Here is a 27,452-nt window from a genome sequence, read left to right on the forward strand (position 1 = left end):
CACCCAGGTGCCCTAACAATCTTTTATTACCTACAATGTGCTGATCATTATGCTTGTATTTCTTTTATAAGAAACCCCATACCCATTAGCAGTCACATCTCATTCCCACCTCTTCCCAGGCCCTGTCAAACCCTAATCTACCATCTGTCTCTATGAGTTTACCTATTCTGCATATTTCATACAAACTGAATCATATAATATGTGACCTTTCATGTCTGACTCCTTTCACTTAGCACAATGTTTTCAAGTTTCATCTATATGGGTATACCACATTCATTCATTCAGTAATCAGTTGATGGTCATTGGGTTGTCTCCATCTTTTGGCTACTATGAATAATGCTGCTATCAACATTCATGTACAGATTTTGTGTGAACGTATGTTTTCAATTTCTTGGGTACATACCTAGGAGTGGAATGGCTGGGTCATATGGTAACTCTATTTTTTGACATTTTGAGGAACTGCCATACTGTTTTCCAAAGTGACTGCACCATTTTACAGTCTCACCAGCAATGTTATAAGGGTTTCAATTTCTCCACATCCTCACCAACACTTGTTATTTTCTGTCTTTCTTATTAGAGCCATCCCAGTGGGTATGAAGTGGTATTTAATTTGCATTTCCCTAATGATTAATGATGTTTAGCATTTTTTCATTTGCTTATTGGTCTTCTGCATATGTTTTTGGAGAAATGTCTATTCAGATCAATTGCCCATTTTTTATTTATTTATTTTTTTTATCATTAGGTCGTACAAATTCTTTATATATTCTTTTTTAAGATTTTATTTATTTAAAAGAGAGAAAGAGAGCATGTGCAAGAGAGAGCATGAGCAGGGGAGAGGGGCAGAGGGAGAGGGAGAAGCAGGATCCCTGCTGAGCAGGGAGCCTGATGTAGGCCTCCATCCCAGGGCCCCGGGATCATGACCTGAGCCAAAGGCAGACGCTTAGCCAACTAAGCCACCCAGGCGCCCCTCTTTATATATTCTTGATACAAGTCCCTTATCAGATTTATGATTTACAAATATTTTCTCTCATTCTGTGGGTTGTCTTTTCACTTTATTGATGATGTACTTGAAACAAGAAGTTATTAATTTTGATGAAGTCCAATTTATAGTTTTTTCTTTTATTGCTTGTGCTTCTATTGTCATATCTAAAAAAACATTTCCTAGTTCAAGATCATGAAGATTTACCCCTATGTCTTCTTCTAAATATTTTATAGTTTAGCTCTTACATTCAAGTCTTTGATTGATTTTGAGTTCATATTGTATATGGTGTGAGGTAGGGGTGCAACTTCATTCATTACAAGTGTATAGAAATATAATTAATTTTTGATGAATGTGAATGAATGTGTCTACTAATTCCAAATTTGTGTGTGGATTTGTCAGGTTTTGCTATATTCAAGATCATGTCATATGTTAATAAAGATAATTGTACTTCTTTCCAATGTATATTGGCTAGAAAATCCAGCACAATGTTGAATAGATGGGGAGAGAGGAGACATCCTTGTTTTGTTCTTAATCTTAGGGGAAGTATCTAGTCTTACACTGTTAAGTATGGTTTTGGCTGTGGATTTTTCATAGATACTTTTTATCAGGTTGGACAAGTTTACTTATTTTCCTAGAGGTAATTTACTTGTATTTTTATTACAAGAGGGTGTTGGATATTGTCAAATATATTTATATTTGGTTTATATTTCTTATAATCTACATACGGGCTGAGACAAAACAGCTAGGCCTCTATCCTCATTGGCTTACATCTCGTGGTGGAAGACAGACAAATTAAAAAGTAACTACAAAAATATCTGAACATCTCATGCTGATCTTGAAATTAGTAGGCTCTCAGTAAAAGTTTGTTGATAAAAATGAACAAATGAGCATGATATTAACTAAACAAAGCAATTAAGTTTCTTGGTAAGTGATGAAGTTAAGTACTGTAGGTCAGTGGGAGATAGGGAGAAGGGTGGGTCAACTGGGGCAGGCTTCATGAAAGAGGTGGGTCTTCAACAGACCTTGGAGGATAGGTGGAATTTGGTCAGATATTTGGGTGGGACAGATGGAATGAGAGGGCATTCTAAGTTGGGGTTATAGCAGGATCAAAATACATGGACAGGCAAGGCTACCATTTGCTTGAGGACAGATGAGCTAGAGGAGAGGGCCCACACTGGGAATGGTGAGAAGTGAGAATGCAAGTGTAGGTAAAGACCAGGTGTGGAGGGTCATAAATGTCAGGTTAAGGAGTGTGCCTTTTGTATGGTGGGCTGTGGGGTATCTCAGAACTTTTAAAGCAAAACGATGTCATGATCAATTTGTCTTGAGGAAAGATAATCTGGTGATGTGTTAGGAGGGGGTAGTGTAGGAAGCAGGAGACCTGGTGAGGCTGTTATGGTCACTGGTATGAAGTGAGGAGGGCAGAAATGTGTAAATGTGGAAAGGGACAGGTGGACACCAGAGATATTTTAATGGGGTAGAGGGACTTGTCCACACATAAATGGATAAAGACTAAGAAGGAGGTAGGTGAGCCAATTGTGCTTTAAAGCTTGTGAGCCCAGGTGTCTGGGGACCACTATAAGACCATGGTCAAACATGGAGAAGTCAGAAATGGAGCCCTTTTGGGGAAGACACCTTGGAGAACAGTGAGATCAATCTGTATTTTATTAGAAGCTCCAGAAGGTGGAGAGTGGGCCTTTTTCTTTTCTTTTTTTTTTTTTTAAGATTTATTTTTATTTGAGGAGGGGGAGGGGCAGAGGGAGAAGGAAAGAAGAGGAAACCCAAGCAGACTGCCCGCTGAGTGTGGAGCCCTACTCGGGGCTCAATCTCACAACCCTGAGATCATGATCTGAGCTGAAATCAAGAGTTGGACGCTTAACCGACTGAGCAACCCAGGTGCCCCCGCGAGTGGGCCTTTCTTTGACTGTCCTCAGCATCCGAGATCCCAGAGCATTAGGCACATGGCATTAGTGGTGGTCAGAGAGTCAGCAAATTGCTGGGAGCATAGTACTAACTACCATTTCTAGATGTGGAGGCTGGTACAGGGGCAAGTGAAACTGTTAACTTGAGTCCAAAAACTGGATGCTAGGGTGAATCTGGAGACATGCTAGGCTGAAGGGAGTGATCACACTTAGCCAGGACTACAAAAGGGGTTAGACAGAGGCAGAAAACCATGCATCTCCAGGAGGAGGGTGTAAGCAAGATGGGGACAGAGGGTCCTGGAAGCGAGGAAGGGAGGGAAGAAGGAAGTAAAAAAGAGGCACTGGCATGCATGGATCCTCATTTAATCCTCATACCAACTGTGTAAGTCTGATATCATGGATTCTGTTTTACTGACTTGGAAACTAAGGCTCCGAGAGGTTAAGTTTCTTTCTCAAGTTTGTACAGCTAATAAGTGGTGGGCAAGATTGGGCCAGGCTCCACAACCCTGCTCTTTCATATGCCCCTGGCTCCCTGTTGCAGGGCTGGAGGTGGCCCTCACAGACTTCCAGAGCGCCTGGAACAACATGCAACACCACACAGACGAGATCAGCTCTGACCGCCTCCTGGTCCGCAGGGGCCAGGCCTTCAACATCACTCTGTACTTCAGGAACCGGGGCTTCCAGCCAGGCCTGGACAATATCATCTTCGTGGCTGAGACTGGTGAGGACCCTTGGGGGGTGTGTGTGTGTGTGCGTGTGTGTGTGTGTGGTGTATTTAGGGAGATTCTGGAGGGTTGAGAAGTTACTGCAGAGAGCCTCTGTTCTGCTTCCCTCCCAGGACCCCTACCAGACCTGTCCAACGGGACTCGAGCCCTGTTCAGCCTGACAGGTCGTCATGGCCCCAGCCCGTGGATTGCCTCACTGGAGACCAACGGGGCCAACTCCCTGGAGGTGATCCTGTGCGCCCCTCCTGTGGCAGCTGTGGGTCGGTATCTCTTGAAAGTTCATATTGACTCTTTCCAGAGATTTGTCACAGCCTACCAGCTTGGGGAGTTCATCCTGCTCTTCAATCCCTGGTGCCCAGGTAAGGCAGAGTGCCTGTGGGGGTCTCTTGTCTCTGCCCCTTTGTCAATGCCACAGAGAGCCAGGCTCAAGGATTTCTAGATCCCTGTTCCCTGGCTACCAGAAACCTCCTAACTGCATGCACTCAGCATCTACTCCCAAACACCAACAAACAGGGCAGGGAGAAGTTGCTATTTATTTGCTTATTTAGAATTTTAAAAACATGAGCCAAGTCATCTTTACTTAAAAAGAAAACTATTATAATTAAATTTGACCACTATTAACATCTACCTTTATCACACATTTTTAAAAAAGATTTTATTTGTTTATTTGGAGAGAGAGAGAGCAAGCAAGAGAGAGAGGATGAGGAGGGTGCATAGAGGGAGAAGCAGACTCCCCACTGAGCAGGGAGCCCCAGGCGGGGCTTGATCCCAGGACTCTGGGATCATGATCCAAGTCGAGAGCCAACACTTAACCAACTGAGCTACCCAGGCGCCCCACCATACATTTTTAAGTTAACTTAGTTTTTTTTCATTATAAGAGTAATAAGCGCATTGCATTGAATGTGGAATGAAGTAAAGGGAAAGAAAGAAGAAAGAAGGAAAGAAGAAAAGAAGGAAGGGAGGGAAGGAAGGGAGGGAGGCAGGGAGGAAAGTATAAGGTGACAAGTAAAACCTTATCACAATCTCCAAGTTCCAACTTCCAGAGGAAAATCCTGTTCACATTTTCTTGTGCAGCCTTACAAAAATGTTCTATGCTTAAATAAATATGTATTTATACACATATGCGTATATGTGTGATTATATATTCATACCACAAATGGGATTATATAGTACATAGCATGCCTTAACTTGCTTTTTTCATTCAATAATTCAATTTTGAATGTATTTTCCTATTAATATGTTCTTTTTAATGGCTACAATTACTCCACTGTTTGGATGCACCAAATGTTTTTAACTAGTCTCCTATTTGTGGGTATTTTGGCTGTTTCCAGTTTTTGTCTTAGACAAACAAAGCTACAGGGAATAGCCCAGCACTACCTATCCCACAATCCCTGTCATCTAAATCTACCTGGGGGCAGAATAGTTATACAGACATACAGACATGTTGTGGGCAGAATGAAGGACAAGCCAAGAGGAAAGAGTGGGAAGAAAGACAGGAAGAGTTGAGAGTAGAGAATGTGGCTGGTGGGCTTTTAAGCAGAGGCCAGACTTAACAGTCTTACTTTTAGTTCGAGGATGTCCCTTCCCCTTCCTCCCTCTTATCTACCTGCTCCCCCAACCTTATCCTGAGGGGGCCAGGTGAGTCGTACCAGAACCTGAATGGGATCTAGCATCTCCAACCACCTCCCACCACCCACAGCAAGTGTCAATGAGCAGCCCAGAGTTCTCACCCATTAGCCATGTGAAAAGGCCCTGCCCCTGGTCAAGAAGGACAGTTGTCTGTCTCTCTCTATCTCTCCCTCTCTTACACACCCCTCTCCTGGCCTCCAAGACTGTGAGTTTCAGACTGTACTGAGGCCTCCCCTGAACTGTGAGGAGGAAAGTGATATCTGTGGGGACTTCTTTTTTGTAGCTGTACCCCATCCAGGTCCCAGGGAGACTCAGTATGAGAGTAGGGAGCAGTAGGGGCTGAAGTCAGGATCAGTGGATACCCCATCAGCATGGCCAAGATATTGGCTGGGGAGCCCCACCCTGGAGCTCTGGCCACTGCTAGCCCCCGCTGCAAGGAGGGATGTGTGTGGTCTCAACCGTGAACCCTCAGGTCTCACCACACTGGTGCAAGACCTCAATGAAACACATCTCCCCCAGGGGTCCTCCTCCACCGATGTCCATGCAGGCTAAGTCTGAGGAAGCAAGGAGAGTACTTTTACCTAAGTGTTTGACAGGACTTTCAGACTGTTCCAGGACCTGCAAAGGGGACACCTGCTCCCATGGCCTTTATTTATTCTCAATTTTAAAAAGATAATTTTTTATATCATGAAAGTAATACATGTTCATTCCAGAAAATCTAGAGAATACCAATAGGCAAAAAGGGAAAAAAATTACTATTAACACCTTTTAGAATAGCCTTCAAAATCCTCTGCATAAATATGTTTTTAACAAACATCAATTTATGCTGTAACATTATTACATAACCCATTTAAACTTAATATGTCATGTGTAGATTTCAATGCCTATATATACAATTTTGTGATCTTATATTAATAGTGTACAGAATTATGGCTATTTAACCAGCTCCCAAGAACCAGGCGTTTAGGTTGTTTCCAGCTTTTCAGTGTTATAAACAGCACTCAGATAAACAGCTTAGCATCCAAATCTCTGTCACTTCCTAAATACTGTCCTTAGATTAAATTCCTACAAAAGGAATGAGGAGGTTAATGTCGACCCAGAAATTCTGGTGTGCTCTTTTCCAATCGGGATTAGTTGAGTGTAGCAGAAAGATCATGGAATATGGTATCGTATGGACTTTGTGTTCAAATTTCACTCTGTACTTACATGTGATTTGGACAAGTTATCGCTTTGAGCCTGTTCCCTCAGTCTTGAATGGGGTCAGGATGAAAATGTGCTTTGCAAACCAAGAAATTCCACCAAAGGTAAATTTTTGCTGTTCAACCTCATGTTTGTATTGAACCCGTGGCTAGTGTTGGGGGATTATAGAAGGTTGGTCTCTCCAAGAACCAGCCGCCTTCTGCCTCTGTTTGTGTCATCCAATGCCCTCCCCAGAGCTCTTTTTTTTTTTTTTTAAGATTTTATTTACTTATTTGAGAGACAAAGAGAGCACGAGTGTGGGTATGGGCAGAGGGAGAGGGATAAACAGATTCCCCACTGAAGCCAGAGCCTGGAGCCCAGAGCCCAGAACAGGGCTCGATCCCAGGACCCTGAGATCATGACCTGACCTAAAGGCAGACGCTTAGCCAGTTGAGAAACCCAGGTGCCCCCAGAGCTTAGTTTCCATGGGACTTTGCCTTCTGGGGATGGGAATGGGGTGGGAAGGGCAAACTGACTTCTCTGCTTTGTGTCCTCCCACTTTGATTCCTAGAGGATTCTGTCTACTTGGACAGTGAGCCCCAGAGGCAGGAATATGTCATGAATGATTACGGCTTCATTTACCAAGGGAACAAGAACTGGATCCGCCCATGCCCCTGGAACTATGGACAGGTGAGTGTCAGCCCTACTCTTGGCTCATGGGAAGAGGGGAGCAGGAGCAGGGTAGGAGGATGCTCCTCATGCAGGGTCCACCCAGAACTGACAGATGGGAACAGTAAGATGTGAGATGACATCTGGGAGCTAGAGGAGCAGTCACAGATGGTTGGAAGGTGTTCTTTGCTGATCATGTCTTGTTTGGAATCAGGATCTAAGGGAAAAGAGCAGCTAAAGACACCCACCCTGGAATTCCATTGAGCACGATGATGAGGATGAAAGGACAAGAGTGATGATGGCCATGATGGTGCCTGGTTTTTGTTTGTTGAACTGTTTCCAGTAGGGCCCCCTTTGCCTCTCTCACTTCATCCTCATCGCCCAGGCCACGGACCCTAGGATCAGTTCTGTCACACTGAGGAAACTTGTCCCTGAACATCTCAGCCAGAAGCAGGGTTGGCGAGCAGCAGTGCATTTCCCTCCCGGTTACCATTGCCTCTTTGTTGGTTTTGATCAGATATCTGTTTCATTATAAAACTAATACATGGCTGTTTTAAAACTTTACAAGGAAACATGGCAAAAATAGGTACTTAGAGTATGAAGGCCATGCTAAGCACTGTCACCAGCATGGTGTATATTTCTCTACATTTTCTTTACTGTGCATATTCTAAAACTTTATTTTATTTGTAAAAATAGCATCGTGTTCATTGCAATGCTTTGTAACTCCTGCCTTAATGAAAGCCTGCCTCCCACATAAAGCTCAGCCTCCAGCGGGTGCTCCAGGAAGTCCAGCACCACGCCAGGGAAGAGGGGTCTCTCTCAACACTGTTGCCAGGAGAAGACCAGCCCCGGCTGCCAGATGGCTACTGGCTGGGAAATCCTGAGGGCCCTTGTGGAGTCTTGTGTCCATTTGATATGGGTTCCTTTCCTGGATTTGCCCAAATAGAACTCTAACACGTGACTTCAGTCACACAGCCTAGGCCCACCAGGTGGCTATAGGCAAGATGAAACTTGGCAACCTCAATGGGCCCCAATTGACCTCCCCAGCTCCTTACTTAGCATGGACAAATGAGGATCTGGAGAGTCCCTAGAGACAGGAGCTTACCGTCATCTGTGAGCAACAGAAGTGAGCAACTGCTTCTTTCTGAGCCATGGATCCCTCCCTTTCTCTTTCCCTCTCATTCAGTGGACTTACATTGAATGCCTGCTAAGTGCCAGGCAGGGTGCTAGGTGCTAGGGATGTGAAAGTGAATTAAATACGGTCCCTGAGCTCACAGTGTAGTGGAGACTCAGTCGCATAAGCAGGTCGCTTACCATGCAGTAGGAATTGGCAAAGACTGAGATGAGCACAGGATGTTCTGGGAGCCTGGAGGAGGAGCACGTGGTTGGGCATGGAGCTGTCAGGGAAGCTTCCTAGGAAGGGAGGTGCTTGAACTGAGTTAGCCAAGTGGGGAAAATACCACAGAGGGAAGCATGAACCAAAACACAAAGGTGAGAAACAGTTTGGCCTGCTGAAAGGGTTACAAGGAATCTGGTGTTGGAGCAAAATCTGCTGGAGCAAAATCATGAAGCAGAAGGTATTGAGACATGAGGCTGAAGAATTAGAAGGGGGCCAGATCAGGGAAGGTATTATGTGACTTATAGAGGAGGTTAGGGCTTTGATTCTGAAGGCTTAGGGGCCTTTGAACATTTCAAAGCAGAAAAGTGAACTGATGAAACTGTCCCCTGGGGAAGATGGGTCAGAGAAGCCTCCTAATCTTGCTTATTGTCCAGGATATTACAATATGGGAATATTACATGGGAATAACTGCAATCATTTACTCTCATTCAACCTTGGAGTTGAATGTATGGAGTCCCTACTATGTGCTGGGCACTGTGCCAGGTCTGGGGCATAGAGTTACAAGCACAGCTGGAGAGAAACAGAGCATGTGCTCAGGCAGGGAAGACAGAACTTGGCTCTACCATACCTGAAGCTAAACCAGGCTCGGGTTCAGGGAAAGCCTCAGATAAAATGGCATGCATGCCAAGCCTGAAGGACAAGTCAGCCTGCCTTGGGTGGGAAGTTTTCATACCTCACATGCTATTAGTCATTCTAGAGCCTGAGTCACAGATGCCAAGGCAAGTTGGCACCAGCACCTGAGCAGTAGTTGCCAGTGATGAGCTGGGTCAGCAGCTGGAGGTAGAAGATGAGGCAACACAGTTTTAGCAAGAACATCCCATGGGCTTCGGGAGTGTGAGCATTGAAAGGTGAAGAGGGAGAAAGAGACTTTTTAACCAGTCAGACTATTGGAAAAAAAACTCGGGCGCCTGGGTGGCTCAGTTGGTTAAGCGACTGCCTTCGGCTCAGGTCATGATCCTGGAGTCCCAGGATCGAGTCCCGCATAGGGCTCGCTGCTCAGCAGGGAGTCTGCTTCTCCCTCTGACCCTCCCCCCTCTTGTGCTCTCTCTCTTTCATTCTCTCTCTCAAATAAATAAATAAAATCTTTAAAAAAACAAAACAAAACAAAAAACTCCAGGGATTTGATTTGTAGGCTATACAAACCGGGTGGGTTGTGACCACAGAGCGCTGAGACCCTGCACCTGCTCAGGAGGCAGTTTGGGTCTGGGCTACTGGACACAGTTACCTTCCAAACAGGTTTACATTCCACAAACACACTCTGTTGGAGAGCCACGTGGGGTAGGTCATGAATTTCTTTCCATATCTACATGTGCCAATCATGGGTGTTCTGCCTCTCTGCATCTCCCCCCTTGTAGTTTGAAGAGACTATCATAGACATCTGCCTGGAGCTGCTAGACAAGAGCCTGAACTTCCAGATCGACCCAGCCACAGACTGTGCCCTGCGGGGAAGCCCCGTCTACATCAGCAGAGTGGTGTGTGCCATGGTGAGCTGGGCTCTGGCTCTGCCCACCCAAGGTGTGTCCAGGGAGGGAGGAAGGAAGCCATGTGTGGGGTGGGGGTGCCGACTCCCTGCAATGGGAGGGATGAAGAGTCAAGAGCAGGGGCCCTCTGGCAAGGCCAATTTGGCTGTGACTAGGGAAAAAATCTGGGTAACAGGTTTTCTCAGCCGAGCTCAGAATTCGCTGGGTGGGGGCCGTCGCCTCAATTAATTCCAAATTGCATGTTTTAGGGAAGGCTGAGTGTAGCTCTGGTTTGGGAAATGGTCTTATCTTTTCGAAATTTCCTTTGCTCTGAAGTATTTTTAAGAGCTCGCAGAGCCGAGCTCTAGCTTTGTAGGTAGAAATAGAATAACAAATTAATTAAGGAGACAAGTCAGAATGGCCAGCTTCCCACCCCGACCCCTTCCCTAGCAGGTCTGGAAATTTCCACGTGAAATGAGATCAAAGAGTCAGTTGTGTCTCAGGCCCACAGACCTTGGGAGGCAGCCCACACATCACATCTTGCTGAGGAAAAGGACACTTCTAATGTGCCTACGTATGGTTTCTCTTCAGATCAACAGCAACGATGACAATGGGGTGCTTAATGGAAACTGGAGTGAGAATTACTTAGACGGCATCAACCCTGCGGAGTGGACGGGCAGCGTGGCCATCCTGAAAGAGTGGCATGCCACAGGCTGCCAGCCAGTGCGCTACGGGCAGTGCTGGGTCTTTGCTGCCATCATGTGCACAGGTAGGGAGCGGAAAGGGCCCCATGGAGAGAACCAAAGTGTACTGGCTCATGTCGTAGCCCTCTGAACCTCTCTCGTCCCAGGCTTGCACAGGTCCCACCAGGGAACATTTCGAGGGAAGCCCTTTCTGTAAAACGGCCTCATCACTGACTCCAGGCTTCATGGGTCTGGGCTTATCTTAGAGGATGGTTCTGAGGTAGAAATCGTACCTTTCCCTGTTCTTCCTTTGATTTTGGACAACCTAAGAGCCTGACTAGAAACTGTCTGGTCCAAGACGGGAATGAGATGAAAGGCCAAGTAATTAGAAAACTTACAAACTGATTAGTGCCCTTTCTGAGCCTGTAGAGTGGTCTTGACATGGAAGGGAAATGTGCTTCACAGTGGTGGTGTGGGCCATGGGGTCAGAGCAAGATGGCGGTTGAAGTAAAATGACTTTGAATATGGAGTTGTCTCATGTTCAGCAGGCCTAGAGGCCTGACTCAGGATAGGGAGGTAGGTGATGGAGGAAAATGGGAGATCAGTTTTTCAGATAGGGAGTAGATGCTACACTAGTAGAAGAAAAGCTAAAAAAAAATGTATGGGGGGTGGGGGCGCCTGGGTGGCTCGGTCAATCAAGCATCTGACTCTTGATTTCAGCTCAGGTCATGATCCTGGGGTCGTGAGACGTCTCTCAGGGCTCAGCAGGGAGTCTGTTTGAGATTCTCTCCCTCTCCTTCTGCCACCAACCTCCACGTGGCCCCACCCCCGCTCAGGCTCCTGTGCTCGTTCTCTCTCTCTCAAATAAATAAATAAATCTTTTCAAAAATTAAAAAATAAAATAAATTAAAAAATATGTGTGGGAGAAAGAAAGCAGATGGAAGTTGATTTGTAGGTGGCAAGAGGGCAAGCAGAAGAAAGGGGGGGAGCGGTGAATCTTGAGACAACTGACACCTGGAAATGAGTCACACATTAGAGATAGCAGGAGGAAGACTTTTGCCTCACCCAGGGCCCAACTTGCTACTGGTCCTGACCCTCACCCTGCCCCCCATGCCTAGGCCAGCTCTCAGCCTCTAGGCATGCATATGTGTATACTTGACTTGGGTCACAGTCAGGAAATTCTTATTCTTGTTAGCTGGGGCAAGAGGCCAAATAACAACTTTTGCTCACAGGACTCTCTAGTCCACCCCAGGGAGGCCAGCTTAGTGTTTATTGCAGGCTCAGCCTTTCATGTAGAAAGTCCCTATATGACAAGGGCGCCTGGGTGGCACAGTTGGTTAAGCATCTAACTCTTGGTTTCGGGTCAGGTCGTGATCTCAGGGTCATGGGATTGAGCCCCACGTCAGGCTCTGTGCTCAGCATGGAGTCTGCTTAAGAGTCTCTCTCTCTCTCCCTCTCCCCCTCCCCACTGTGTTCTGTCTCTCTCTGAGATAAATAAATAAATCTTGAAAAACAATAACAACAACAACAACAAAATTCCCTGTATGGCAAAACCTGGTGCAGTCTGTGTGCACATGTGTGCTAAGCCCATCTCTGGGCTCTTGGAGGAAGCCTAGGGACCTCCCCACCTCCAGCTGCTGAGGAGCGAGCGCCAGGCCTCTGGCCAAGGGTACATGGAGGTTTCTGTCAACACCTACAGAGGATGACTTCACATGGGTTGATGAGGAAGAAGTCCTGAGCTCTTCCTCCTCTGCCACTGCAGAGCCTCACCTTGAGTTGGAGGCTTTGATTGCCCAGGGACAGGAAACCAGGAATTCAACAGCTTTGATGCTCAGAACCACAGAGACATGAGTGAACTGGGATGTCTCGGTCATCCAGGGAGCAGGCACAGGACTGGCAGGCAGAGAATGGATCATTCTTGTGCATGATGGAGAGGGAACTTTCCTCTGCATGGAAAAACCTAGAGACTAATGGGCTGGGTGTGTGTGTGGAGAGGGAGAGGACAAGGGTTTTGGGTGTGGTTGTCTGGAACTGGATGATGAGAGGGGTGCAGCCAGTGAATGGAGATTATGCAAGGAGAGCAGGCCAATTAAAATGTTTTTGAGAATCATGGCCCCTTAGTGACCTGGGAAGCAAAAGGTTGGGCAAAGTGGGTCAAATGTGGCTTGATCCACCTGTAGCTCAGGCAGCAGCAGCCTTCCCCAAAAGGGCCAGCATGGTGTATATTAATAAATATATCTGTTTGAAAAACTCATTTATTCATCCAGCCACACTTATTGAGTCTTTATTCTAGCTAGGCACGGTGCTTTAAGTACTCTTGGATACAAAGACGGGCAAGACCCAGCCTTTTTCCTCCACTAAAAGTTAAGGATTTATCAAATTCCTTAGCTCCATATAGCTGCCAAAGCACATTTATTAGTACTATTATTTCACACTCACAATAGCTGTCATTTACTGGGGACCTCTTTTGTGCCAGGCACTGTGCTAAACTCTTGACAACCTAGAACAATGGTGAGGCATGTGGACTCTGGAGATAGGCTGCTTGGGTTCAAGTGCCAGCACTACCATCAGTTGGCTGAATAGCCTTGGGCAAGTCACTTAGCTTGTGCCCCAGACTTATAATGGAGGAAGTAATAGTATCTACCTCAGAGGGTTATTGGAAGGATTGAGGGAATTCGTATATGGAGAGTCCTAAGAATAAATAGTTTCTGGCTACAGTGAATGTTTAGTAAGTACAGCTAGGGTCACCTCGTTTGATCCCCCCAAATGACCTTGTGAGGTAGGGTCTATCATCATCATCTTCACTTTGCAGACAAGGAAATTGAGCAGCAGGGCCAGTCCCAAGTGTGGCAGGCTGTGACCACTAGGCTGTACAGACGCATAAACCTCACCAGCAGCTGCCATTTACCCAGCATCCTCTGGGCTTCAGGCACATGCTGGGCACTTTCACTCATGACCACCTGCAAAGTAGATATCATTACCATCATCTTACAGATGAGAAAACTGAGGCTTGAAGTGATCAAGTGACCCTTGTCTGACTCAGAAATGCATTCTTCCCTCTGCAGCACTGCCTCTGTTCAGAACAGCCTTTTTAAAATCAACATATTGGGCGCCTGGGTGGCTCAGTTGGTTAAGCGACTGCCTTCGGCTCAGGTCATGATCCTGGAGTCCTGGGATCGAGTCCCGCATCGGGCTCCCTGCTCGGCAGGAAGCCTGCTTCTCCCTCTGACCCTTCCCCCTCTCATGTGCTCTCTGTCTCAAATAAATAAATAAAATCTTTAAAAAAAAATAAAAATAAAAAAATAAAATCAACATATTAATTTCAACTTCCTCAAGAAAAATCACCAAAAGGAAAATTTGCATGCATCAAAGATACACTTATAATTTTCGAACAGGCTTTTTCTTTGACATCCATTTAGTTGGCTGTTATTTTGGGAATTTCAGACAAATCTCTGGCCTACCTTTTCTGTACTCCAGGCTGGCCACCCACAGCTCTTAGTCATCAGGCTTTTCCTGTTCTGGCCATCCACTCCCTGTGACCGGGAACCTGGAGAGAGTTCCAGCAGGTACCCCCCTCCACTGGCCATTTGTCAGAGTTCTAAGGCTGGTTCCTTTACACTCTCCTTGCCCTTTTATTTATTATTTATTTTTTTTATTATGTTCTCTTTGCCCTTTTAAACTGCACTTTTTTTTCTGTGTCCCAGGGCAGACTAACTCACAGTGCCCCAGTACTAACCCTCCTCACTGCAGTTCCCAGAGCTGGGGTGGGTGTTAACTTCATCACCATGTCTCCCTCTCTCTTGCCACTCTCCATGTGGTCTATCTTTTGTTGTGCAGAAGCTGTTCAGTCAGCCCTCAGTTCTTCTTCAGAGGAATTGCTCTATAAATAGGTGTAGATTTGGCGTGTCTGGAGGAAGTGAGTTCAGGGTCTTCCTACGTCGCCATATTGGACCGGAACTCCTGAATTGTACACTTTACAAGGGTGAATTTTATGGTATGTGAATCATATCTCAATAAAGTTGGGGTTTTGTTTTTGTTTTAAAGTCAGGCATCCTAGGAAGGTGACTGGTCTGTTCCTGCCCACAGCTGCATGGGGTGGGGGCGGGGGCAGCAATGACTTGAAAGACATGAACGTTTACTGTGAGCAGGTCTATGGGGCATGATCCCCTCCTCTGTAGACACCTGGGCCCCGGAGCCATGGTGGGAAGGGTGGTGGGAAATGAGGAGGCTGTGTTGCTCGGGCCTGGGCCCTCCTCCCTTCACCCAAAACTACCCCATGTGTATATCTTTTGTATATTGGATCCCCTCTTATGCCTTGCCTTGCAATGATCCTCTGCTTAAAACTTTTGAACACACCTGGGCTAGATGCCCATCTAAGATTGCCTCTCACTCAGTTGTGTAGTGGCCTCTATAAAGTACCTCATTATCTTCATTTGAATACAACTCTTATTCTCATTGTTTTTACTGAACCTTTAGCTCTCACAAAAGGTACCTCAGCCAACGTCCTGGTGCATTATTTTGCCTCAACCTTTGGCTCAAACACAAATCTATTATTCTCCATTGATTTATGAGACATCTTGGATTGTGTGGAATGGATTGTGTGGTTTAGTACATGTCTGGCACCTAGAAAAATACCTGGCACATGATTAGCTTTACATAAATGTTAGCTATTACATTTAGTCGTACTGATACTGTTTTAATCTCAGCCTTTTGGACTCCAGAGGTCTTGCTGGGTCTCACTCACAAAGTGTTTCTAGTCATCCCCTAAAACTCAGTTCCCCATCATCTCCATCACCTTTTTTACATTATTTCCTTTCTTTGTTCCATGGAGTGTTTAGGGTTAAATTAATCATATTCCTCATTTCATAATATTTATCATAACAGGTCTGCTTCAGGCCCCTTTTTAAAAAATTAATTAACTAATTGGTGTTTCCTCCCTTTTGTCTTATAATCTGTTCCTATTCACCTCCCCCCATGATAGGGAAACATTTTGATGTATTTAATATGTAACATTGTCTCTGAAAGTCCTCTTACAGAAGAAAGAGTGTATTGTTATAGTGCAATATTTTGTCCAAAATTTTTTTGTTTTATATATTGTATTTTTCATCTTTATAAGTTCCATGAGATCATCTTTCTATCTTCCATTTCACTTCTTATGTTCATGTTTTCCTTTACCTCCTCTTGAGCATATTTATAATATTTAAAATAGCTGTTTTAAGGTCCTTGTCAGTTAATTCTATCATCTCTGTCATTTCTAGATCTAGTTCTATTGATTGACATTTTTCCTGGTTATGAGTCATATTTTTCTGCTTCTTTACATGCCTGGTAATTTAAGTAGACAATTTTTTTTTTGAGAGAGAGAGAGAATGTGTGAGTAGGGAGAGGGACAGAGGGAGAGAGAGAGAGAGAGAATCTTAAGCAGGCTCTACGCTCAGTGTGGTGCCTGATGTGGGGCTCGATCTCTGATATCATGACCTACATTGAAATCAAGAGTCGGACTCTTACCCGACTGAGGCATCCAGATGCCCCTATAGTAGACATTATTTTTTAGAGCAGTTTTAAGATTCATTGCCATTGCAGACAGTCAAGAACAGTTCTAATATGACCTTGTGAAGGTATATCTGAAAAGTCAAGACAATATAACCATCTGGGTTTAAGCAACAATTAAAGGCATAGGAGCAGAAGATACTTTTACCATTTGGAAGCTTAATGTGTCCAGGGAGAAATTAAAAGATGCTAAATATCATCACATTTAAATGCAATCACTTCAACTATTAGCTGAAGCTTTGACTGTATTCTTCAGTATAAACCATGGAAGTGTGGCAGCAAAGCTGACCAAACAAATTTCAACAAATGGAACTCTAACTTTCCACTGAATTCTCTTTTAAACGGGAGCCACATTTCCACATGAAGAGGTAGTAGGGGAGCAGTGGAGGGAAAAGAACTGGTGAGAAGCTTTGCGGCCAGTCCTGAGACAGACTCCATGTTTTAATACACCACTGGGATGATGTCCCTCACCAGTCAAAAATGAGCTGTGCTCCTTGAGGACAGGAATGTCTTTCACTTTTGTGTATGCGTCTAACCCATTGCCTGGTTAATCTCAGGGGCTTGATACGTATCACTGAATGAGTGCTGAATGGCTGAGAGCCATTAATGAGCATCTACTCTGTGCCCAGCACTGTGCTGGAAACAAAGAAATGCAAGAAAAATGTCCTCTATGAGTCCTACTCTAGGTGGATTTGTGATCTGGCTGACAAGATAAGACAAATGCAGGAGATCCCAGAGAGTTCCATCCAGTGATAAAATATGCGGCACAGGTGAGAGCATGGGAAGGGAGGCCAGTGTGGCATGAAGTAGGCAGTGAAAACTTCACAGAGAACGGTGCACTGAGAATGAGGTGTTGCTGGGATGCCTAGCGAAGTTGCAGTAGTGGTGTGGCTTGTCGCTAGAAGCATGAGGATGCTTTGCGATCAGAGAAACATGGGCTTAAATCCTGCCCTGGCTCTCCTCTTTCTGCCATGTGATCTCAACCTCTCTAAGCTTCAGATTTCTCCTCTTTAAAGTGAGGAGAACCCCAGCGTTGTGGAGATGATTTAATGAGATCATGCCTGTGCAGTGCTTGGCACCGTGCCCGGCATGATGTCGTCAGCTGGCAAGGAGGATAAGTGCAACTGGGGATGTGTTTAGAAGCAGCAAGGTCTCCATACAGGCTCAAGATTCAAATTCAGGAGCTGTGGGCACACAGGGAGAGATGAGTCCATGAGACAGGATGAGCTCTTTGCGGGAGGACAGAGTAAGCAGGACAGAGGGAGCAAGAGCCCAGGAAAAATAGATGTGTATGACTTCATGCAGATCGGAGCACTGTTAGCTCCCATTGTGTGATGTGGAAGCTAAGGGAGACCTCACTCCCCATGTAAACAACCATTCTAGCCCCACCGTGGCCTCACTGGGACAAGTTGTTGTTCCCCATCCCAGGCCTCTCACAAGCCAGGAAGAGGAATGAGTGGGAATGGATCAGGGCAAATCCATCACCACTCAAAGCTTATGCTCTACTGACAGTCAAGCTTGATACCCAAAGCATAGCCCAGTCATTACGATAGTGCTGTGTGTCAAGTCAGAAATCACCGGAATGGGCAAAAGATTCATGAGACACTCAATTCACCCATCTAGCAACGAGGCACCAAATTTCTGCAAAACAGGTCTGGCTCTGTGTTGTTAATGGCTGTATAATGGTAAAGATGAATATTACACAATCCCTGCCCTCAGGAGGGCCAACTAGCAAACAAATCATTACAAGCCATGTGCTATGTCTACTAGAGAACTTCAGAGTGCTGTGAGAATAATGACCTGTGTTCAGGTGGGAAAGGTCCATCCAGCCTTGTTGAGTAGGAGCAGATAGCACCACCGACACTCCAAGTGGCTGTTTATGAATTCATCAGTCAAGGTGCATTTCGCAGGCTTGCTTCCTGCTCTCCCTGCCCACCCTCCTTGGCGTGCCTTCTCTTATTATCATAAGCGGTACCCACCCTCCTGACTGTAATCTTAGCATAAATGTGTTCAGCGCAATTCTCCTGAGTCACCTGAATGCTCTTGCCTTACTCCTGTCTCATGTTCCTTTAGTGGCAGCTTTTCCAAACTTCACCCTCCCCTCTGAGGCTGTCCTGTTTTACCTCCACCCACAATTCACTTGTCAGCTTTCCTCACTCCCTGCCCTCATTCCTTGGCCCTGCACAGACCTGCCACTCCAAGAGAGCTCCAGGTTCCCCTCTGGGCTTCTCTCCTCTCCATTCCAAGCTGTATCCAGAGATGTGTCCCCACCCTGACCTGGAGAGGATTTGTGCCAATATTTGATCACATAGGAAAATGCTTGATGTGTTTAATAAGATGAAAACACTAGAGCGCTGAACTGTGTGCATAATACTGGGAGGGGGGCTCAGAATTGAGTACGAGCTCAACAGTGAAATCAGGATTTGAGTGGTAGGTCTGCAACTTCCCAACTGTGTGACTTTGGTCAAGGTTGCCAACTTTTCTTAGCCTCTGATTCTTAATCTTTTAACGTGAGGATAATAATAGCAGCTTCTATGTAGAGTTGTCCTGAGGATAAATTAGCAACATGCCTGGCAGGTATTATTATTATTGAATTATTTTTATTATATTATTATTGAATGGGGTGACCTGCCAATGCTGGACTTGAAGTGGGAGGGTCCCCAGAGCATTGGTGGTAGGACAGGCTGGGGGATATTGCTGTACGTAAAGAGTGCAGAAGGGGGGAAATATGGCAGGGGACAAAGAAAAGAAGTTGGCTGGCAAAGGGAAGATACCTCCTCAGGAATAAAAGCAAGGGTGTACCTCCTTTCTAGAATTTCTCTACCAGGTACACTCTCACTTTTCTAAGCTTTTGTTACAGTTTCCATCCTTTTCTGCCTTCCTTTGTGATGCTTTCCTTGATAAGTTTCCAAGACAATACACCCATGGAGAGGGGGGAGTCCAAGCCACAGACCTCTTTGTCTAAGAATTTGATGGTCTGAGCCAAAATTCTGGCCAAGAGAGAAAGTGAGACTGAGTTAGGCCACTGAGTCTTGCCAAAGGGGGTGTGCCTGTCCCCTGCTGCTTGCAGGCAGGAGAACTCACAACTTGCTTGGCCTTGGCATTGTTTGTCTGAGCAACCAGAAGCCCAACCTTTGCCTGGAGTCTCTTCCATGAGCCCCAGAGAGGAGCTCAGGAAGGTGGGGAGAGAGGTTGGCAACATCCCCAACCCATAGCCACAGACAGCTCCTGCCCGTCCTGCAAGTGCCAAATGAATGGTTTCCCTGGGCCCAGGGAATCCGTAGGATTCCTGAATCCACAGCCCATAGGAGATTTTTTTTGCTCTTTCTGCAGTGATGAGATGCCTGGGGATCCCCACCCGTGTGATCACCAACTTTGACTCTGGCCACGACACAGATGGAAACCTGATCATAGATGAGCGTTATGACAGCATGGGCAGGATCTTGGAGAATAAGAAGAAGGACAGTGTCTGGTGAGAGACAACCTCTCCGTCTCTTTCCAGGGCAAACCCCTTCAGCAGAGAGTGGGTCAGGCCTGCGCCCACGAGCGTGCTGCCCTCTCATGCCCCCCTCACTTTCACCAGTCCCAGGGCTCTGTATCCCCAACTCAAAGGCTGAGACACAGCTGAACACAAAACCGATTCTGAGTTTAGGATCCTCACATCCCAAGAGCTTTCTCCCCTGGGTGAGGTTTCCCTCTTTGTCATCTCCTTCATTTAATATCAGCCTGTAGCTCTGGCCACAGGCGGGCCTGAAGCCTCACCTCCAGACACACCATGACTGGCCCTGTGAGTCAGCAGCACACACAGGAAAGGGCCATGAGGATGTTTTGGAGGGAGTGAGAGAGAGATTTTTTTTTTTAAGATTTATTTATTTATTTATTTGAGAGAGAGAATGAGAGAGAGAGAGCACATGAGAGGGGGGAGGGTCAGAGGGAGAAGCAGACCCCCTGCCGAGCAGGGAGCCCGACGCGGGACTCGATCCCGGGACTCCAGGATCATGACCTGAGCCGAAGGCAGTCGCTTGACCAACTGAGCCACCCAGGCGCCCGAGAGAGAGATTTTTAACTTCAGTTAGTTCTAGAAGCCTTCACTCTCTATTCACAGAAGAAAGCTATTTTCTGAGCAAGTCGAGGCTCACACAGGAGGAAGAGCTGCTACCATTCACCCACGGAGGTTTGAAGGCCTAGGGTGCACTAAATCTTTCTACTTAGCAGGCCATTTGCCCACCATCCCCTGCCTTGCTCTGCAAAGAACACAAGCACTACAAGCTCTCCCTTAGCTTCATTTGACACTGACTCCTCTGGCTTCTCCTTTAGGAACTTTCACGTGTGGAATGAATGCTGGATGGCCCGAAAGGATCTCCCTCCTGGATATGGAGGCTGGCAGCTGCTGGATGCCACCCCTCAGGAGACGAGCAACGGTGAGGCTGTCCAGAAGGCGGAACCCACTCCCGCAGACACCGCCCTTGCCCCTGCCTGACCCCGCAGCAACAGCCCATCATGGCTCTTCTGTTCTCCTCAGGCCTCTACTGCTGTGGCCCTGCCTCGGTCAGAGCCATCAGAGAGGGAGAGGTGGAGCTGAACTATGACACAGCCTTTGCCTTCTCCATGGTGAATGCTGACTGCATGTCCTGGCTTGTCTACAGAGGGAAGGAGCAGAAAATTCACCGGGACACGAATACGGTTGGCAATTCTATCAGCACCAAGGGCATTCAAAGTGATGAGCGAGATGACATCACGGAGAACTACAAATACATAGAAGGTATGACGGAGCCAGCCCCTGCCAGAGACCAAGTCCTGGGGACACCCTCCCAGCCAGCTAGGGAACCAGACAGAATCTGAGGGACAGAACCCAGGTCCACTGTCTCCTCAGTTTTAAGGTCCCAGTTGAGATGTTCCCACTGCCTCACTTGCTTGTGCCCACCGCCACCCCACATCCCACAGGCCAGTGAGCAACCTCCACAAGACGGTCACATTGACCATAGGGCCACTGACAGGCATCCCATCAATAGTATGTGAGTTCTTCACTCTGCCTTCCTGAAAAGTTAGCCTCCTTCTCAAGATGGGAGGGGATTTAGTAAACCCTATCCTATTAGTTAATTTAATGAATTTCATTTAACATATTGTCTAATTAACTTTGTTTTATGAGTATTTGGAAGACAATCCAGACCACCAACCAGCACCACAGCTAATATAAGGCCGAATGTTTACTCCAACACCTACCCCCTGCAGAGGATGGGTCTGGGGGGTGGGGGGACCTGGCAGGGGCTTCTTACTCAAGTCAGCAGGGGTGAATAGGCAACTAAAGTAGTCAAGCATGAACTAATTCCCCAAATTTGAGAAACACCAACCACTCGGTTCAACCACAAGGGAGCCAAGTGAAAATATACAGTCTATGAGGGCCAGAAGCTGAGTGAGGGGCAGGAGCTAAGCAAGAGTGAATCAGGAAAATAGGGGAGTGGCAGGTAGCTGAGCAGTTGCTGGGAGTCCTGGGGAGTAGGTATCTGTGGTTTGTCTATGTGGGCCTTTGGGACCCACAGGGAAGCTCCAGAATCTGAGCCTAGGAAGGGGTTTTACACAGTGAGAGGCAAGCATTGAACACAGCCCAGGATGCTGCTCATCATCCCCTTCACCTCCATCCACTCTGGGGTTATCTTGGTGGGGTGCCCAGAACAGGTCCTGAGGCAAGGATTCAAGTACAAGTGGTTGATCTGTGAGGCCATCCAGGAACTAGTGGAAGGAAGGAGAGTGAGCAAGTGAGACAGGGGAGGGGAGGAGGCCAACACAGGGTGCCTCGTCAAGCCCGTTAGCAGCACAGGCAGCTGGAGCTCAGCTCCTGCTGGGGGGCTCTGTGAGTGGGGTTGCCAGGGAAAATACAGCATGAGTAATTCTTTCATCTAACCATGTCCCAAATTATTTGTTGTTAATCTGAAACTCAATTTAAATGGCCCTGTATTTTTATTTGCTAAATCTGGCAACCCTATCAGGGATTCAGTATCAAGTGTAGAACACCACCACAGATTTATCCTACCCAAGAGGCAAGGGGGCTAGGCTATTTATCCACCAACTCCTGTCAGTCAGGGATTGAGGCCTTCTCCTTGGGGTATCAAGTCCCTAGCACTTTCGGCCTGCTCCACACATAGGCTAAGGCAGCTCTGGTAGTGAAGAAAGCCTCAACAGAGTGGAAGGTGCTAGAATTTGGAAGTAGGGCACATGGGCACTGAACTGGCGAGCACTAAGGGGATGTGGCGGCGGGGGGTGGGGGGCATTGACAGCATTTGCTAGAGGTCCACAGGGTTCCACTGTATTTTGGGGGGTTTGTAGCTATATTCCTGTGGGCCTGAGGGTGCTGCTCAGTCGGGCAGTATTTGATCTCCTCCCACTCAGCCTAACAGGATCTGGGGGTAGAGCAGACCACAGGTGAGCTAAATCTAATTCATATCTCCCTGGGCCCACTCTTGCTGAAGCAGATGCCTTGAGATCCTCTTCTGCCTGGAACCAGGCTTAGAATAACCCCCAGAGCAAGGGGATAAAAAGTGCCTCTGCCTGGGGAGGATGTGGGGGCAGACTGAAGGGGTGGGGACAGACACTGGGGGCAGTGAGTGCTAGGTGAACACATCTGCTAGGATTATTAGGGAAGCACGGGTGAGTATTCCTGCCACAGTACCTCCTAGGACCGAAGCCAGGCCTCTCTGGGAATTCAGCTTGCTTGAATTTTATTTTACTTTATTTTTTCTTTTCTTTCTTTCTTTCTTTCTTTCTTTCTTTCTTTCTTTCTTTCTTTCTTTCTTTCTTTCTTTCTTTCTCTCTCTCCTTCCTTCCTTCCTTCCTTCCTTCCTTCCTTCCTTCCTTCCCTCCCTCCCTCCCTCCCTCCCTCCTTTCTTCTTTCGGCTTCTCACTTTCATTTCCAGGACTTAGTCTACACCTGATCAATCATTTGGTTCTGGAACAGGAAATCACACCATGCTGCTGTCTTTAAGAGCCTTACTCTTCCCCATTTGTGGGCCTTTATCTTTCCCATGGGGAAGGCAGAATAGAGTCCCATGACCATGAGCACAGATTTTCATGTTGGGTAGATTTGGCTTCCACCCAGATTCTGCACCTTGCAAGTTGTGGGACTTGGACAAATGACAGTACCTCTCTGAGCCCCATTTTACTCATCTATATATGGATTATTTTGTTGTTACTGGCGAGGATGTGGAGAAAGGGGAACCCTCGTGCACTGTTGGTAGGAATGCAAACTGGTGCAGCCACTGTGGAAAACAGTATGGAGGTTCCTCAAAAAATTAAACATAGAACTACCATATGACCCAGCAATTGCACATTTGAGTATTTCTCTGACGAAAACTAAAACACTAACTTGAAAAGATATGTGCACCCCCCTGTTCATTGCAGCATTGTTTACAATAGCTGAGCTATGGAAACAGCCCAAGTGTCCACTGATGGATGAATGGATAAATAAAATGTTGTGTATATATATATACACCATGGAATATTATTCAATCACAAAAAAACAATGAAATCTTGCCATTTGCGACAATATGGATGGACCTTAAGGGCATTATGCTAAGTGAAATAAGTCAGACAAAGAAAAATACTGTATGATTTCCTCTCTAATATGTGGAATCTAAAAAAAAAGAAAAGAAAAGAAACCAAGTTCATAGATACAGAATACAGATTGGTGGATAGCAGAGGCAGGGGGATGGGATGGGAGAAATGGGTAAAGGGAGTCAAAAGGTAAGTAAATAAACAAATAAAAAAGTGCTAGTGATTTATTTTATTTTTTAAAGATTTTACCCATTTATTGGACAGAGAGAGAGAGCACAAGCAGGGGGAGCAGCAGGCAGAGGGAGAGGGAGAAGCAGGCTTCCCGCTGAACAGGGAGCCTGATGTGGGACTTGATCCCAGAACTCCGGGATCATGACCTGAGCTGAAGGCAGTCGCGCAACCACCTGAGTCACCGGGCGCCCAGTGCTAGTGATTAAAAAAAAAAAAAAAATAGTTCTAGGCCTTTCGTGGCACCAAAGAGAAGGTCCAAAGGGCCCTCCCTATCTCCACTGGGGAGCATCAGCCTCCTTGCTCAGTGGAGAGCCTGTCTCTCCCTCTGCCCCTACCCCTCTCTTGTGTGCTCGCGTGCTCTCTCTCATGTAAATAAATAAAATCTAAAAAAAAAAAAAAGAAAGCACCGTTGAATGGTAGGGAACGTCTGTTGTTGGAAATGAAGGTTTTAACAGCCCTACAGTGTTTGGCCAAGGCTTACCTCCCTGGGTCAATCTGGCCCACAGCCAATGCCGTCTCTGCCCTTCCAGGTTCCCCCCAGGAGAGGGAGGTGTTCCTGAAGGCTCTTCAGAAGCTGAAGGCTGGAAGGTCTGAAGACCCCCACCAAGCAGACTCACAACATTCCACACCTGAGCCACAGAGCGGGGACGGCCTTTGGAGGCTGCACACACCTTCCCTTCGGCCCAGTGATATTGTCCAGGTCTCCTTGAAATTCCAGCTGCTCAACCCGCCCCACATGGGCCAGGACATAAGCTTTGTCCTGCTGGCTCTCAACATGTCACTCCAGTTCAAGGACCTCAAAGTGAACCTGACTGCCCAGTCCCTGCTGCATGATGGCAGCCCCCTGCCCCCTTTCTGGCAGGACACAGCCTTTATCACACTCTCTCCTGAAGAAGGTATGGGCTCTGGGTCTGGGCATGGGGACAGTCTGTGTACACAGAGTGCGTTATGGAAATGCCAGTGGGGACAAGCCAGACCACAAGGTTCTGGGGACAGATCTCTGTGACACCAGTGTTCCTTAATGTCCCCTTTGGCACAGATTCCTTCTCCCCCCATCCTTTTCTCCTTTCTCTTCCTCCTCCTCCTCCCCTCCCTTTACTACTTCAAGGAAGGGAGCCTGGTTTAGTAGGGGAAGCCTGAGCTTTGGAGACATCCAGAACTTGGTTAGAACCTCAGCTCATCCATTTACCAGGAGAATGATTTTGGGGAAATCATTTTACCTCTCTTAACCTCAGCCTCTCCACCTGAAAACTTAGTACCTGCTTTACTGGGGCTTAGTACATGTTGGTCCTCTCTTCTCCAAAGAAGGGTCCCCCAGACCCAACCCAGGCCTAGCTGATTTTCCCAGCTACTTTCACCTCATCTTTTTGTTTTCTCCCTAGCAAAGACCCATTCCTGTAGAATTCCCTATTCCCAGTATAGCCGGTACCTGTCAACAGACAAGCTAATCCGCATCAGTGCCCTGGGTGAAGAGAAGAGCAGTCCGGAAAAGATCCTGGTGGACAAGATCATCACCTTAGCCTATCCAGCCATCATAATTAACGTAAGTGGCCTGGGGGCTCCTGGGGATCTGGCTTGGGGTTGTGGGGAGTGCAGCCCTCTGAGAGTCTGTTCAGGAAAGCAGCCCCCCTTTTCCACTTCCTATTCTGGTGTCCCCAGGTACCTCCCTATCGGGAACATGAGATTCATCTAAAAACATTGGACAAGGTGTCCATCCTCTTGCACCATCAAAGTCCTTATGGGTGGACCTTGAGCAGGTGCCATGGAGAGGACGGAAGGAGATCCTGCTCTTGTGCCACCTCCCACTGTTGGCCTTCCCTGAGGTCAACATGAGGAACTATGAGCTCAAATGGGAGGAAGCTGAGTGGGAAGAAAAGCACTGCCTGAGGTCAGCTCAGGTGTGATTTGCCATTTCTTGGCTGTGCATTCTTGAACAAGTCCCTGGGCCTCTGCTTCTTGAACTGTCAGATGAGAGGATTAGACTAGCTGGCCTCTGAGGACACCGCCTGCTGTGACATTCTGTGGTCCTCTGAATGGGAAGACTTCATGGGTTTCTTCAGTGCTGTCTCCCCAGGCCAAGCAAACTCCTAGACCCTACCAAGAGAGCCTGTGGCGCCCCCTGGTGGGGAGCATCTGGCAAACCCAGCCACTGGAGTCTTGTTTTAGGGAGGGTTTCCAAAAGTGCCTCCAGGTTTCCTGAGGCTACTTCCATCTCTCTACAGTCTTGAATGTTCCATTGCTCTTCACTCACACAATGGGGTGAAAAGAAATGAGCCCATTATGTTAAGAGGGAGAAATGGGATAGAGTGGACTTGCAGTAAGAAAGTGCCAAAGAAGATTCTATCCATTCAAATTATGCATGAGAATCCTTCGGGATTATTTTACACTTAGAGGAAATCCTTGGAGCAGAGGAAACATCACTAGAGGCTCCAATTTATCTGACTTTTCCATATGCTGAGTTGAGGGATATAAAATATTTTATACAAACATCTATGAATGTATAAATGAAGCACAGTTTTACATAACTATCTCGTGTTTCTTCTATTTCATTTTTAAAAAACATTAATGATAACCCATCGAGTTGGTTTTAAGCCATAGCTGGAAAAACATGGGCCACAGAAGTCCAGCTCTTCAGGAAATAGATCTGAAGAGCAATGCCCTCTGTAAATGTTTGGTGAATTGGGGAATGAGATTAATCTTCTGCTCCATTCTTCTCCTCTGGATCTCTCTGTTTAGGTTTTAGGAGCTGCCGTTGTGAACCAGCCACTCTCCATCCAGGTGCTGTTTTCAAACCCCCTCTCAGAGCACGTGGAAGACTGTGTGCTAACTGTGGAAGGAAGCGGGCTCTTCAAGAAACAGCAGAGAGTCCTGTGAGTGCTGGCAGCGTGCAGCCTTTGCCCCCATCCTATCCTTCCACAAGCCTTCTTTCTGTTGACGGGCACCGAGGCCAGTCTCTGAGAATACCATGAAAGGAAACCCTGGTTGCTCAGTGGAAAAGAGCTTTGGGGTTCTCATGATGCCCATGGTCTTCTAACATTCTCTTTTCTCTGCTACAGCATTGGAGTCCTCAAACCTCAACACAGGGCCAGCATCACACTGGAGACCGTCCCCTTCAAGAGTGGCCAAAGGCAGATCCAAGTGAATCTGAGGAGCAACAAGTTTAAGGACATCAAGGGTTACAGGAATGTCTATGTAGACTTGAGGTTATAAATTCTAGAACAATGAGCCAGATGCATAGATTTTAAGCATCAGGAGAAGGTGCAAGTTCAAATGCAAGCTGTGCCACTCCACACCACAATAGAGGCTTTGCAGGGCTCCAAAGTAAGCAGCAGAAGAGATGTCAGCGGTGGATAGTCCCCTGGGCCATTTGCACAGCTCCCCAGGACTCTGATCAGAGCCCAGGGACTCTATGGTATCCAATCCAGAAGTGTGAGATAGCACAGAGGTCTGAGGACACTGGTTGGACTTGGTCAGGACT

At 46.7% G+C, this 27,452-nt stretch overlaps 1 protein-coding gene across 1 annotated transcript; it reads left to right on the forward strand.

Moving 5' to 3' along the window:
- The first annotated feature begins 329 nt into the window (after positions 1–329).
- TGM5 (transglutaminase 5) lies at positions 330–27,184 on the forward strand. Its single transcript, XM_045901744.1, has 13 exons — positions 330–375; positions 3,446–3,625; positions 3,743–3,988; positions 7,009–7,127; positions 9,861–9,989; positions 10,557–10,734; positions 19,529–19,667; positions 20,513–20,616; positions 20,718–20,957; positions 24,505–24,870; positions 25,357–25,517; positions 26,711–26,844; positions 27,031–27,184. The coding sequence occupies exons 1-13, from the start codon at positions 330–332 to the stop codon at positions 27,182–27,184; spliced, it is 2,196 nt and encodes a 731-aa protein (XP_045757700.1).
- The last annotated feature ends 268 nt before the right edge of the window (positions 27,185–27,452 follow it).

The sequence above is a fragment of the Mirounga angustirostris genome, unplaced genomic scaffold (assembly GCF_029215605.1).
Source record: "Mirounga angustirostris isolate CCGP_5_RB_7025 unplaced genomic scaffold, mMirAng1.0.hap1 SCAF_9, whole genome shotgun sequence".
NCBI lineage: Eukaryota > Metazoa > Chordata > Mammalia > Carnivora > Phocidae > Mirounga > Mirounga angustirostris.

What these genes read in the sequence shown, in the direction of transcription:
- TGM5 (XM_045901744.1), top strand. Translation starts at nt 330, where the DNA reads ATGAATAATGCTGCTATCAACATTCATGTACAGATTTTGTGTGAAC. An exon ending in CTTCAATCCCTGGTGCCCAG is followed by an intron (nt 3,989 to 7,008) that starts GTAAGGCAGAGT and finishes TTTGATTCCTAG; the next exon opens with AGGATTCTGTCTACTTGGAC. An exon ending in GAACTACAAATACATAGAAG is followed by an intron (nt 20,958 to 24,504) that starts GTATGACGGAGC and finishes CTGCCCTTCCAG; the next exon opens with GTTCCCCCCAGGAGAGGGAG.